At 47.4% G+C, this 15,123-nt stretch overlaps 1 protein-coding gene across 1 annotated transcript; it reads right to left on the reverse strand.

The window, feature by feature from the left end:
* Window positions 1–9,263: 9,263 nt before the first annotated feature.
* LOC114640076 (serum amyloid A-5 protein-like) lies at window positions 9,264–11,471 on the reverse strand. The gene is made up of 4 exons (XM_028788999.1): window positions 11,431–11,471; window positions 10,906–10,999; window positions 9,983–10,121; window positions 9,264–9,613 (listed from the first exon to the last, which is right to left on the reverse strand). The coding sequence occupies exons 2-4, from the start codon at window positions 10,994–10,996 to the stop codon at window positions 9,475–9,477; spliced, it is 369 nt and encodes a 122-aa protein (XP_028644832.1). The 5' UTR covers window positions 10,997–10,999; window positions 11,431–11,471; the 3' UTR covers window positions 9,264–9,474.
* Between the last annotated feature and the right edge of the window lie 3,652 nt (window positions 11,472–15,123).

Genomic DNA, 15,123 nt, shown 5'->3' on the forward strand with positions numbered 1-15,123 from the left:
TGACAGTGGCTAACACCCCCCCACACACACACTGACAGTGGCTAACACCCCACACACACATTGACAGTGGTTAACACACCACACACACACTGACAGTGGCTAACAACCCCACACACACACTGACAGTGGCTAACACCCCCCCACACACACTGACAGTGGCTAACACCCCACACACGCACTGACAGTGGTTAACACACCCCATACACACTGACAGTGGTTAACACCCCCCCCACACACACACTGACAGTGGCTAACACCCCCCACACACACACACTGACAGTGGCTAACACCCCCCCACACACACACTGACAGTGGCTAACACCCCACACACACATTGACAGTGGTTAACACACCACACACACACTGACAGTGGTTAACACACCACACACACACTGACAGTGGCTAACACCCCCCACACATACACACACTGACAGTGGCTAACACCCCCCACACACACACACACTGACAGTGGCTAACACCTCCCCACACACACACTGACAGTGGCTAACACACCCCACACACACTGACAGTGGCTAACACCCCACACACATTGACAGTGGCTAACACCCCCCCCACACACACACACACTGACAGTGGTTAACAACCCCACACACACATTGACAGTGGTTAACACACCACACACACACTGACAGTGGCTAACAACCCCACACACACACTGACAGTGGCTAACACCCCCCCACACACACTGACAGTGGCTAACACCCCACACACGCACTGACAGTGGTTAACACACCCCATACACACTGACAGTGGTTAACACACCACACACACACTGACAGTAGCAAGCAATTTACAGAGTCAGCACTGGTAGTGCTGACAGGAGCAAAACTTGATTAGCTGGGGCCAGTACTCTCTGTGACCAGTGAGAAACTCTGAACTCTGCGTCTTTAGGGGCTAGCAAGAAAGAGAAAATCATGCATACACACACACACACACACACAGAAGGAAATCGCATCCCAAGTCCGTGGTCCCCATTCTTCGAAAGGGTTGACTGAACCCTAGAAGCCATACTTCAGGCATATCAGCCTTACCTTGGTAAGCCTTGCCAATGAATTAAAACCAACTGCTGACTCCCAGGACCAGGGAGCACAAAATGCAGTTGTTGGCAACTTTCATCCTGCTGAGATGAGAAGAGAGGCTCAAGGAGCCATGCACAGATTTGCACTGCCCTCTTGAGCATCTGTTATCTAGGGAGAAGCTGGTTGTCCAGTCCCAGTGCTACTCACTAGGATCCCAGGGGGACACCCCGACATCCTTGTAGTAGGACCTTCTCAAAAACCCAAGGACCAGTACTGACCCCCTCATCCCTGAACCAAGTCTGCTAGGAGGACATCAAGGCAGCTCTGATAGAGGAAGACAAACAGAGACCAGATCGTCACCCACTACAGGAACTTGCAGGTCACCGAGAGGCATTTCCCACTTGTGCCCTCAACCCAGCACAAGCTTTAAACCATATAAATATAGGAGATAAGTATTCTTTAAGAGGAAACTGCACTCTGGAAAAGAAGAAAGATCAAAAAAGTGTGTGTAAGTCACTGTCTGGAGGCATCTCTCACCTGAGTTCTGGAAGAGCTGTGATAGTCTGTGGCTGTCAGGGAGAGGATGCTGGTATTTATACTGAGACACCCCACTGAGGCCATGGACCCGAGTGCTGCGCTTGGTCCCTGGGGAAAGTTCCACCATGTTGTTTCCTGTGAATGTCTACCAAAGAAATCTCCCTGGACTCCACTCTGTTCACAGGTCAGCTCACCCAATGATGCAACTAGAGGACGCAGGACAGCTTTAGTTTTCTTTGGTTAGCTTTTGTGTTAGGAAAGGCTCACTGGGGAAGTGGATTCCTTAGCTGCTTGGGGTATAGAGTGAGAGGTATCATCTATCCAGGGTCTAGCTTTCTTGGTTGTTGACCTATGAAGGACTTTATGGGTAGAGCCAGATGAGTTGAGTCACTGACTTCTAACAATATTCCTGTCTGTGATACCTCAGGAACAGTTGATCCTAGAGGCTGATTAGCAGTCGCACACAGCCAGGGGAAAGAGGCACAAAGGCAGTGTGTCTGAAGGCTGTCATGGTGACGGAAATGCAATATAGATGTGTAGTTGGTCTTTGGCCATTTAGTGTTTTTTTTTTCTTTCACCATTTCAAGTCCCCTAACACCAGATAAGAAAGAAAAAGGGCTAGAGAGGAAAGGAAAGAGATTCCTGAATAAAGCCAAGGATAGGAAGGGGGTGACATAATTGTTAGACTACTTCTTGCTGATTAAGAGCATCGAGTTCCTTGGAGCAAGTTTGATCTTTGCCATCAGAATATCTAATTTCTTCTTGTTTGTTCTTTGCTCACATCTCCTGAACAAACTGTGATGTCACAGCAACTAACAACAATCAATCACCCACCAACTCTCTCCCAGAGCCCTACCATTTATATACTCCCTAAAAAGTCTCCAGAATTCCAAACATCATACAATCAAAAAAACTATCTGCCATAGGCAAAATCACTCCACTGCTAGAGCACGAGGCAAATCGTAGTCAGCTGCTGCAAAGGAACCTCATATCCCACACCTGGGATTAAAACAAAAACATACTCTTATAATATTTCTGTGCTTTTAAAGAAACCAAAATTCTCACTACATAGCTAGATGTCTAAGAATTATTCATTGTTCAGGTGAACATGCAGAAAAATATAATATGCAGAAAATAAGAGAGCCTGTGATTGTATTTATTATTTTATGTGTCCATGATTGCTCCAACATGTGGAAACACGAATCTCAAAGTTCACAATGAGCCTCACAGATGCCCAAGCATGCAGCTAGTACCCTGCAGTCTGTGGGGTCAATGTGGTGACAGAGTTCAGAAGAAGCTTGTGGGTCTGAGGAATCTCTTCTGCAGAGATCACAACAAGTGAAGGTTTTCAAAGATGTGAACCAGGATTAGGATGTAGTTCTGAGGTCACTAAACAGCAGAAAGAATTTGAAGCCCTGCTAGACATGTATTAGTCAGGAAACAATCCAGATGTCTACAAAATATGGTCCATATTGAGGACAACATTTCACACTTGTTGAAACTGCCTGGAACTTAGTTCAATCAAGGTAAATTCTAGAGACCTGAGGAGGCCTTGAACTTTGGGCTTTATTAGAACTGGATAATTGCCTTGTGGATGTATCTGGGTTGAAAATGATGCTGTAGCCATTTCTTTTTCTTTTCTTTGTTTTCTTTTTTTTTTTTTTTAGTACAATTGTCTGTTATCATTGGTTAAAATGCTTACCAAATAAGAAGTGCTTTGAAGGTATGGCTGAAGAGACAGTGCTGTGTACAAACAGTGGAGCAAAATCTTATAGGATTGGAATAAGGACCAGCATAGAAAAGTAAGGAGATGGTGCATTAACAATGATCAGCAGATACAAATAGATGAACTAATTGCTAGTTTTTTTATTTTTTATTTTGTCACTGTCCAGATACAGTCCAGATGCTAAGCTCATGCTAGGAGAGGTTCTACTGCATTTATTTTGGAAAGATACACCCAATAGGACAGAGTAGTAGGGAAATGAATGACACACAGGCCAGTTGTGTTTGGATGGAACAGGGATTGTTTTTGAAGCTGTCAAGATACCTAAGAGTACATTTGAATGGGTGAGGGTGCTGGTTGCAGAACTGTAGTGATAGCCTAAGCTAGCCAGCGCTGTCTGACAAGCATAGGGAAACTTTAATGAAGCATTGGAGTGTTCCTTGGATAGAACTCTTGGCAAAACTGTGTGTAGAGCATCAGGGACACTGATTGTGTTGGCAGTGCTCAAAGGGAAAGCTGAACTAATGAGATCATGTTACCAGGGAGAGGATCCTGGGAGGCTGCTTCTGGTCACTGAATAAGGGATGTGCACTGAAAGCCAAAGCAAGGAAGAGAGGTAAGGAAATGAATGTTTAGAACTCTGGACAGAAGCAGCCACCCGCCTCTCCTCTTCACAGCCTGAGGGCTCCATAAGGAGGCTGATCCTCAGAAACCAGTCTGACATCCTCCCCTAAGATCAAATAGGCTGTAAGATGAAGCCATGAGGAGGCCTTTGTGGTTTTCTCCAACGGGGCTCAGACTACTTTTCAAAGCAGTTTAGAGAGAATGGAGGACCCAGAGTGAAGAAAAGAGAAAGGCTGAGAAAGACTGGCTAGTAGGATACACGTGACTCTGATATATTCTTGAGCCCTCTCTAACAGAAAGTGTTGATGAACAAGATTTTTGTTTTGAGAAATGACAGCCAGCATGCAAATATAGACACAGAGCGTGGAACGTGGCTCAGTGGTACAGTCTTGCTTTGTGTGCCTCAAGTCCTCAGTAGTTTAAAAACCACACAAACAAAATGAAAATACAGACTTTAGGACTTTCAGGGAAATTTGGCCTTCAGGGATGCTTAAACACAGCACAGAGGGTTCAAGTTTCACCACAGGGACTGGGATTCATAGGTTATAGAATCACAATCAACTCAGAGATCCTCCTGGGAGTCTACAGAGGCACAGGGAGTATGTAGGAGTCGTTCAAGGACCAGCACCCAGGACACAGCAGCCCTCAGCCAGTGTTCTCCCTATCAATCTCAGGACTACATAAATGAATTTTTCTGGTAATTGGTCCACCCCTTGGAAAGATCAAGGGCAGCTGGCTTATGGGAATTGTAGGATGGGTGCTTTAGGATGTAAAAAGGCCAGAGATCACAGCCATCCAACTTCTGGCTCAAAAAACCTTGACATTGTCCCTAACATAGCCAGTCATGCTTATCCCTAAGAGGAGAACCTATTACAAAACACCAGAGAATGTGTCCAGGAAAGGCCTGGATATGTTCTCTGGTGTTTCGTAACAGGGCCCTGATTTCCCATCAAAGATCTTAAAGTTCAGGCACTTAGACTTGAAAACAGCATGGTCTTGAGGTGAAGGGCCACCTTGGGTTGTGAGAACTAGAGTGGCTTTTGCTGTACTCCATGTTCAAGTTCTGGGAGATACTCACTGTCCTAGAGTACATGACACAATGCCCTACAGTAAAGGTGAGATGGAATGTGACCCTGTATGTTCAGCCAGGATCCTACTATGATCCACAACCTAGAAAATGCAGCAATGGATCCATGCTTCTATTTCCAGGTGCTCACCTTATCTTCAGTGACATAGTCACCTACTCACATGCTACACACATGCATTGCCTAAAGACTGTTGTGGGGTGTCCACCAGAGAAAATTAACTCTCTGAGTTTGAAACCAGCCTAGTCTGCATAGTGAGTTACAGAGCCATTTAGTGAGACTCTGTCTTGATAGTGAGACACTGTCTCATGAAAAAAAAATTAAAAAAAAATCTTTATCAGATTGCCAGCAAGTGCACTTGTTTGCAGGATCCCAGTGTAGCCCCAAGCATTTCTTAGGTTGTGAGGAGAAAGACCATATGCTTGCTTGACATACTTCAGTCAATCAGAACTGTTAATATGAAGCAAGCTAAAGAGGCCAAAAAGGAAGGTTAGTACATTTAGACCCTTTCCTAGAACTATGGGCTTCGATCTGTTAGGGCGTTGTATTCCTCTTGGTAGGTGATGCTGCCAACGCGCTGAGTTTTATGACTCGAACAGTTCTTCCACCATGGAGTCAGTGGTACTAAGGTATGTGGGCCAGTTACAAAACAGGAACATGTTCTGAGAGATGCAGGTTCTTAATTACTTCCTGTTCCCATGACAAATACAATAACCAAGGACACTTATGGAAGAAAAATGCACTTTTGACTTTCGGTTGCAGAGGAATAAGAATCTATTACAGTGGGGAAGGCATGGCAGCCAAAGGCCATCAGGGTAGCAAGAGGTTGTCAGGGCAACAGGAGCAGGAAGCACAAAGACAAGCAGGAAGCAGAGAGAAAACAGGAAGTGGGATGAGAGTATAAAAACTCACCCCACCCCCAGTGACATACTTCCTCTTAAGGCTCCACCTCTCAAAGGATTCACACCTACAGCAAGAACACTTCTAATTAGGGACCAAGAAATCAAATACCACAGCCAGTAAGGAACATTTCTTATTGAAATTACCAGTATGGGAATTCATCCATGTTGCCTCCAGGGACAATAAAGAAAGAGTGAATATCAGGTGCATGGAGCTGCTGCCAACACAACAGGGAAGAGTCTTCAACACTAACTACTTTAAACTGCAGAAGAAGGCATACTGATAAATACAATCCAGGAATGGAGCCATTCTGTACCATTATCACATGCTACCTCCTGTATAGAACCATGGGGACCACTGAATGATGAGAATGGCCGCATAACAGTGGGGCCTGAACAGTGAGTGCCTTGGAGATGTTACAGAGATGCACAGTTTGAATCCTGGTCCAGTACCGCCAGCACCGGGTCCTCAGTGGGTCCTCTAGGCCTTGTCTGCTTTATGCAAGTTGACATCCCTGGGTAGATTCCTACTCAACTCCACAAGTCCTTCACCTTGTAAGTCACCAGCTCACACTCGGTCAGGGTCCTCTCCTGGGTTCTCTGTGACAAGGACCAGAAGACTGAAATCTCTCTTTTACAGCAAGGTCACAGGTAAATCTAGGCTTTACTAAGGTTTTCCTAGCAAGGGAATGCAAAATGCCTGCTTGGTAGTTCTTCTCAGTGATTCAGCACCACCATGTTTTTTACTACAGAGGACTTGCCCCAACAAAAACATCCCATCCCATGTGACTGCTGATTGTCAATCTAACTATTAACGTTGGAAGGATTTGGTGGCACAAGCTATAAACTCCAGAGTTAGGGACCTGAAGCAGGGATGTCACCATGAATTCTATGCTAGCCTAGGCTACATGGTAATATTCTTTCTCAAAAACAGTTTTAAACCCATTAAGCATCTGCATTCCTCTAGCCATCTGGGCAGGCAAGTCTGAGTCTGTGCAGTATTTCCAACCCCACTGCTGTGAAAACTTTTGGTAGTGAACTGCCCCATTTCATGGGTGTGGGAGGCCTCAAGGAGTCCCTTAGAAGGAGTTTGGGGATGCCTTGGGGACTCAGAGGACCTTCTCTGTGCACTAGGAAACCCCATGTGTACCGACAAGAACAGAATTTCTTGCTTGGGAAAGGCAGCTGTTCTTGGCTTACCACATCTGTTTTCTCAGGCTTGAAATTCTAAATAGTTTCTGTAGTAAGGCATCCACATTTCTGGTTTTCATGGTACCCACAAATTAGGTGATCCTAAGTGACACAGCAGATCTGGTGGGGAGCCTGAGTGTTGGTATGTCTGACCAGAACCGCGGTGAGCCTGAGGCTTCTGATCTTCATCAGTTGCTAGGACCCTGTGGGCCCAGCTTCCCAATGACTAAGGGAAGTGGTAGCCAAAGGGTAAGACCTGGGAGCTGAGAAGGGGATGACATGATTGGTGGAGTGGGTGGGAGCCTTGAGATCTGAACATCGATCTGGAAGAAGCCACAAACTTAGTGCACAGGCCTCACTCAGTAGAACAGGGTAAGAGGCTGCTGGGAGGGCCCTGGGGGTATTACATCTGGATGGCCAGAGATGGACAGTTAAAGGGCTCTGGGAAAACCCCTCCTCTCAGTGCAGGGACAGGTAGAAAGCAGGCAGGACTTTACACTGGGAGGGGTCCCAGAAGAGGAGAGCAGCAGCTGCAGGGCAGACAAAGCAGGAATGGCTTTGGGGCATTCCTCAGAAGGATGAGGGTTCCAAGCATGTGGCTGGCTGGAGGCCACTGGTCAGAAGGCAAAGCTTGTTAGGGGTCATGAGACAAAGGCAACAACCCGGAGAGCCCTCACTGAGGTGGCAGTCGAGGGTTTGGTGCCTGAGCATGCAGCTAAACCCAGAGGCAATCATTTAGGGTTCCAGCAGACTCTGGACAGGGCACTCCGCCTGGCTGTGGCAGGAGAGCCAGCCATGGAAAGGTAAGATAGGGAATTCTGAATCCTTGGGAATCTAGCTGGGCTACCACTGAATCTGTGGAGCAGACTTGGAATTTGTTACTCCTAAAACTGTAGGATGAGGGATTCTGGGGTGTCTCAGCAACAGCATCCAGAAAGGAGCCAAGTATATAAAATGAGTCCTATTCCAGCCTGTCCTTACCATGCCTTCTGCTGGCAAAACAGCTGGACCGCAGCAGGGCCAGGGCTCAAACAAGTTGGTAACTGTTTCATCTGGAAAGTGGAATTGAGGAGGACTCCTGAGGGGAGGAGATTGGTGATGAAGTCACGTTTACAGAGGAAAGACAAGTGAGGAAAAGAGCCAGGGATGGTGGTGCAGGCCTTAAATCCTAGCACCTGAGAGGCAGAAGCAAGCAATCTCTGAAAGTTTGAGGCCAGCCTGCATTACATACTGAATTCTAATAAAGCCAGGGCTACACAGTGAGACCCTCTCTAGAGAAAAACTAGTAAACAAGCCAACAAACGAATGAATAAATGAATAAATAAATAAGGAAATCTGAACACAGAGCAGACCAGATCCCAACAGCATGTCTGCAGTTCCCCTGAGAAGTCTCAGATAGAGGTATGGGAGAGGGAAAGTGAATGCACTGCCTCAGAGGGAAGACAAAGGAATTGGGGACACAATAAATGAAAGAGCAGAGACAGAAGTGACAGGATGGCTTCTGAGTGCAAGCTCACAGTGCTGGTCTTGAGGGTAGTGTGGCCAGGGACACAGCTTCAGAAGACTGTACTACTGAGGGGAAGCTCCTCGGGAGACAACAGTTCCAATGTCTGACCAAGTGCTAGACAAGGCCAACCCAAACACCACTCACCCAGAAAGTCCTCCCTGAGAGCGAGATAAATCCCGAGAAACATCGACCCTCCTGCCCCAAGGAGGGAAAGAGGAGTGTACAATCAAACAAATCCTTTGGTTTCTAAGCTGCTTTGGTCATGGTGTTCCTCACAGCAAGAACAATCCTAAGACAGGAATAAGTCCTCCGTGTTTCTTAGGATGGAGAATTGTGTGCTCCTGGAATTGTGTGTTGTAGAAGAACAAGCAGGATCACAGTGAGAGCTGCAGCATACCCAGGCATGAGGCCTCCCATGGGTGTGCCCCCAGACCCTAGAGACAGCATCACTGAGAACTAAGGCTAGGGGGACCAGAACAAGTAAGCAGACATGCTTAATGGGGAGTGGAGACCTGGACACGGAAAATAACAACATACACTCACAGGTCCAGGGCCCCAGAGAAGGGGCTAGAGTGACCCATGTCAGATTCTGGAAGACTGGTGTCTGCCCCGAGTGTTCCCAGAAACATCCTTCAATGACAGATACACAGGCTCAGCTCCACTTCCAAGTTCCTGTTTATTACCATCTCCTCAGGCAAGTAGTTACTACTGCAGGAGTAACACAGTTCTCAAACACCTGGTTGATACACATGTGAGATGTATGTTGTGTTTTCCCAAAAGGCAACTTGAGTGTTCCTAAGGTATGAAGAACCCCAGACCCTGTCTACAGGCCCCACAGCACAGCCTCCTGAGGCAGAAAGAAGGGTGTTCAGTATTTGTCAGGCAGGCCAGCAGGTCTGTAGTGATTGGGGTCCTTGCCACTGCGGCCATGTCTGTTGGCTTCCTGGTCAGCCATGGTGTCCTCGTGTCCTCTTCCGAAGAAACCTTGAAGGCCCTCTCTTGCATCACTAGGAGAAGCAGACACACAGGAGATCAGTCACCAAGATTCCCCATTTGCATGGGATGGCATTAGGAGGAACCAGAAAGTGCCAGGAAGGAGGGGCTGAGACAGTGGTCATCCCAGGCTGGTCACCTCACATTACCTGAAACCCAGGGCTGAGAGTCGCTCCCTGTGTACCTTTGGGAGCAGGCTCCCAGAGCATGGTTGTGTGCTGGCTCTGCACATGGCCCAGGGCATATACTGGGCAGAGATGGAGACACTAGCCTCATGAGCAAGAGAGGAGGGACATGCTCAGATGACATGCTCTTCTCCAGAGCTCACCTGCCACTGCTTTCTCCAGAAGAGCCAAGACCTGCTACCCAGCCATCTGTCTTACCTGATTATCTCAGCAGCCCAGACTCCCCCAGGACCCCTTTGGGCAGCGTCATAGTTCCCCCGAGCGTGGAAGTATTTGTCTGAGTTTTTCCAGTTGGCCTCTTTCATGTCAGAGTAGGCTCGCCACATATCCCTAGCCCCTGGATGGGAAAGACCACAGGAACATGAACCTAAAAACTCTACCCACGCCTTTGAGAGGACAAAGGCATTGAAAGTACTTCTGGCTTGAGCCTGTGCTCAGAGCAGCCTGAGAGCATGAACTAGGAAGATCATTGCCTGGTCCCCTCTGGTTTCTCCAAGTAACTCAGGACAGCCATTAGGGTGTCCACCTGGCCTGTGTTGTTTTTCTGGCCACAGTGCTGCTGTGAGCTGCCCCTCAGCTGGTGGGAAGCACACCATGGAGGCAGGGCAGTGTCATTACATAGCAGGGCCTGTCAGCTTCAGCTTTCTGGAGCTGTTTACCACAGGGTAACCAACCACTTGCTTGCATTCCAGCTTCTACCACACACCCCACAGCACATTTCTCTAGGAGAGCAACCTAATATCTCTACAGCCATTGAAAATGTCCCCTGGGACCACACTGCCTCCAGGCAAGGGACAGTGTTGTGGACATAGCTCTCTTAATCTAGGAAGTTCCATCATGAGGTGACCAAAGGCAGAGGAGGGCTGCACACAGGGCACATCTGCTCTGATCCCTGAGAATCCATCCTGACAGAGAGCACGGGATCCGCCGTGACACTGCTGACTCTGCCCTTTGAGCAGAACGCATGGGTCCTGTGCTGTCTTGCAGAAGCTTCTGAGAAGTGATCCCAGCTGTGGGTGCAAGTTCTGATCTCAGGAGGAGACGCTGAGAGTCCCTGGTCCTTCCAGCCAAGCAGAACATTGAGTCCAATCACCCCAGAGGTGGTGTCCCTCTTAGCTTACCTTGGAAAGCCTCACCGACAAATGAATACCAACTTCCATTGCAGACACCCAGGATCATGGAGCAGAAGAGCAGGCTGGTGAGCACCTTCATCCTCTGAAATGAAAGGTGAGGAGGCTGGAGGAGACACTCATGGCCTGGCACCTCCCCCTGGGGCCTCTCATCCACACAGACTCTGGTCATTTCTTCTTACTGCTGTTCATGTGTGTCCTAGCAGTGCCTCCTGAGACCTCTCAGCAGGAACCCCCTCAGAGCCACAAGGCCTCAGTTCTGATCCATCCTGCCTGCTCAACTACCTCTGCCTAGAAAGCCACCCAGGCAGCAGTGAGGGAGCTGGAGGGCAGGGACCACCCAGGATGCCACTTCCTCCAGCAGCCTCTGATGCAGTAGGAAGCATTTCCCACATGTCCCCTCAGCCTGGCACAAACCCCACAAGTGAGCAGAAGCCAGGAGGTTCCACTGAGAGGAAAGCACACTTGCTGAAACACAGCAAACAGGAAGTTTCTGTGCATGGGTCTGTTGCTCACCTGATGTCTGCTGGGCAGAGCTGGTGGTTTATGGCTGTAGGTGAGAGGCAGGTATTTATGCTTAGCCTCCCTGCTGAGGTGAGGGGCAATGCCAGCCTGGCATGGTGCTTGGGAAAACCCCTAGCGGGTCAGTTCTTGTAAAGACTGCAACAGAAATCTTCCCAATGACCAGTGAGCTCTTCTTCCTCAGGTCATTTTCCCTAATTGTGCAATGTGAACACACAAGACAGTTTTCTGTGCCTGGGCAGTCTTCTGGGGCATAGTAGACTGGGGTCAATACTGAGGGAAGAGAGGGTGCCAAGAGGAAGGCAGTGTGCATCTCAGGAGAGGTTCGGGGCTCCTAAGAAAAGCAGTCAGATGTGTTACTTCAGACAACAGTTGTTTTTCCAGTCTTTGCCTCAGACTCTTGGTTAGTCTGTTAGTTTGTTTTGGACTGACACTTAAAAAAAAAAAGAAAGAAAAGAATTATTTATTTCATTTACATGAGTACACTGGAGCTGTCTTCAGACACAGCAGAATGAATCTAAAAAAAGGGATGTTTAGAAATGAGAAGTTTCTGAAGTTGCCAGACAGCATGTAAATAAGTGTTCATTGAGAGGGCTCCTAAGCCAGGTCCACTTTCAAGATCTCTACTGCACATGCAATTCATGTTTTCTCCAGGAGAAGGGCACTTTCTTTGTGAATAAATGAATAGTCATAGCCAGGTTATTCCTCCTAAGGATGACACGTTACTCAAATATAACAATAATCTTCCTCCACCCTCCAGCCTGATGGAGAAGCTGGAGAGGGCTAGATGGGTTCCCAAAGGTCAGTGCCCAGGGCACACCGTGATCTTTCTGGTAACTCACACCCCTTGAAAAGGGCTTATGGTAACTCCAGGGTGGATGATTTGGTTTGGGAGAAAGCCATGGGTCACAACAATCCCAGCATCTGTCATCAGAAGCCTGGACATTGTCCCATGTCACCTCAACACACTGATCTCTAAGAGAAAGTCCTATTACAAAATACTGGAGGCTCTTCCCAAAGAGAGGCCATGACCCTGACTGAGTTCCCATCATAGACCCTAAAATCCAGATGTCTGGACTTGGAAATTGTAGCCTTGAGGTGAACAGCCACCTTAGCCCTAAGACCTCGAATGACTCCAGCTCTTACCTACACGGATGCTGTGGAAAACACTCCATGTCCTGGAGGAGAGGAGAGAAGATATCAATGGAATATGGCCCAATTTCTGTTTAGTTATTTTCCTGTATTGAAGTGAATCCTGGAACCACAAAATACAGTAGATGTGTATGTATCGTCCTTCTCAAATCTACACTGTAAATATATGAGCTACATTACCACTTTATGTATCCAGGATTGAGCTGAGGATATCTAAAGCCCCCTCCACAAACATGAACCAGGTTAGTCCATCTACTAACGTGTTGAGCTTGCAGAACTAGCTGGGGACTCACTTCCTAAGAACAGTTTGTAAGTTAGTGGACATGCTAGAGGAACCTTCAGGAACCTATGTAGTTTTGGGTGGGGTTACCCACAATAGGAGTCTAGCCATGAATTCCATAAAGATTAAACACAGAAGCATCCACACAGAGCCTTGCTGGTGGACATTTAGCAGTGACTCGGATAGAAAGGTGGTTGCTGCACAGAATCTGACTCCCCAGAACCCTGGAGCCTTGGCCTTCCATCACGATGCCCCTTTCCTGTGCCGCCATGGCCCCAACACCCTTCCACTAAGCAACCCAAAAGACTGCCAAAGCCGACAAAACTGTCTTGTGTGTTCACATTGCACAATTAGGGAAAATGACCTGAGGATGAAGAGCTCACTGAGCACCAGGAAGATTTCTGCAGTCTTTAAAAGAAATGAGCTGCTCGGAGTTTTCCCAGACACCATGCATAGTTACATCATTTTATTGTATACAAATCTCCCATAGGTTGCTGAATATACTTTCAAGAGGATGTGATACTATCTATAAAGCTTAATGAAACTTGGATGATTTTTGTTGTTGTGTGTATTTCTTGTTGTTACTTGTGTGTACATTTGTGTGCCTGTGTGAGTGTGTGTGCATCACATACATGCAGAGGCCCATAGAGTATTTCGATCCCTTGAAACCAAGTTAGGGCCAGCTGTGGGATGTCTGAAGTGGGTGCTGGGAACAAAACTCAGGTCCCAGGAAAGGACAGCACATGCTCCTCACTGCTGGGCCACCTCTACAGCTGAAGACTGTTATTTTTTTTTTATCTTGTGAAATAATGAAGATAATTGGTACTCAAATAGTTGCTACGACTCTTCACAAAAAGATCTTCCAGACCTAATCCAGGAATGGCTTAGATCCAGGCTTTGAGGGTGCCCTGGTTTGTGTTATTTGTTTATTTATTGGTCCCTGCAGTGTAAGCAGCAGGGGGCTGGACCTTTGGTGCAGGGGATGTGTCGGCCCAGGGGACACCTCTCCAAGTCCCACTAGAAGAGACATGCTGTCCCAGGTGATAGAGCAGACACCACACACCACTCACATGCAGCCAGTGCAGCCCCAACCTCTGCTGTCACTGGGAAGTTACAATGTTATAACTCCTTGGAATCATTATCTAAACAAAACAGTCGTAGAAGGTAACCAGTCTGGAGCTAGCTCATGTGTGTTGCTGTTTTTATTTTCTGACACTTTAACCTCTAAAAAAGAAGGTAGACAGGTCACATTTGTAACTTGCTAGCCACCTCACACTGACCATAACTGACTGTTTGCTAATGGTATGTATGCCTGTAAGACACGTGTAAAGTCAAATACGCCCTTGATACCTCTCCCATCTCCTTCAAAGCTATATACCCTGAGGAGTTTGAAAGTCTGTTTCCATTCATGCCAAGAGAGAAGAGCAGGATGACAGGGGTGTGAACCGCAGAAAGAGGAGACTAAATGAGCTTGTCTCTGGGATGAAGAGAGCCCAGCAAAGGGAGGAAGAACAAGAACCTAGTTTCAGGCAGTGAGTCAGCCTGCCTCCTCCATCAGTCGTCAGCTGGCAATGATGTCATCTTGTCTGGACTAGCTGGGTTATCTAGAACCGTCTCCCTAAAATGTTTCTGGTTAAGGACAGGACAAATTATTTTCTTGATGGCAGCTGTGTGTGTTGCTATACATACAGGCTGGTGTGACACTGGCCATCATCTAAGAGTGATGTTCAAGGGAGACAAAGCTCTGAGAGCTACCCTCAGCTTTCACCCGCCTGGCCTAGCCTTCCCCGGGCTGCTGTTCCCTTTGAGAAACAGTGCTTCCTTCCTTCCTTCTTACTCTCACAAGCCATGGCCCTAACTTCATGCTTCTAGGATTGAGTTAAGGAAGAAGTAGAGTGCTTCTAATGCCTGTTCCCCATTGGGCCAGTTTAATTAATGTTTGTCACATTAACAAGCAAATGGGGTAGAGGTGTCCACCCCAGGGCTGAGACCTTATGCTAGTAAAATGTTAGAAGTGATTTCAGAAACACACAGTGTCTGGTGGGACTGGGTGGTCAGTTTTACAATTCAAGTTTAGACATGAATTCAAACACATTTAAGGTCAGTCAAGCAATCAATGGTGAAGCATGCCTTTAATCACAGCACTGGGGAGGCAGAAGCAGGCAGATCTCTGAGTTTGAGATCAGCCTGGTCTACAGAGTGAGTTCCAGGACAGCCAAGGCTACATGGAGAAATCCTGTCGTAACAAATCAGAG

This window comes from Grammomys surdaster, unplaced genomic scaffold (genome assembly GCF_004785775.1).
Source record: "Grammomys surdaster isolate TR1022 unplaced genomic scaffold, NIH_TR_1.0 125769, whole genome shotgun sequence".
Taxonomy (NCBI): domain Eukaryota; kingdom Metazoa; phylum Chordata; class Mammalia; order Rodentia; family Muridae; genus Grammomys; species Grammomys surdaster.

Bases quoted from the DNA above. Each gene is read 5' to 3' on its own strand.
- LOC114640076 (XM_028788999.1), bottom strand. From the start codon at position 10,996: ATGAAGGTGCTCACCAGCCTGCTCTTCTGCTCCATGATCCTGGGTGTC. The intron at 10,122-10,905 runs GTAAGCTAAGAG...TTTCCCATCCAG, and splicing joins TGTCGGTGAGGCTTTCCAAG to GGGCTAGGGATATGTGGCGA. The intron at 9,614-9,982 runs GTAAGACAGATG...TGCTTCTCCTAG, and splicing joins TGGGCTGCTGAGATAATCAG to TGATGCAAGAGAGGGCCTTC.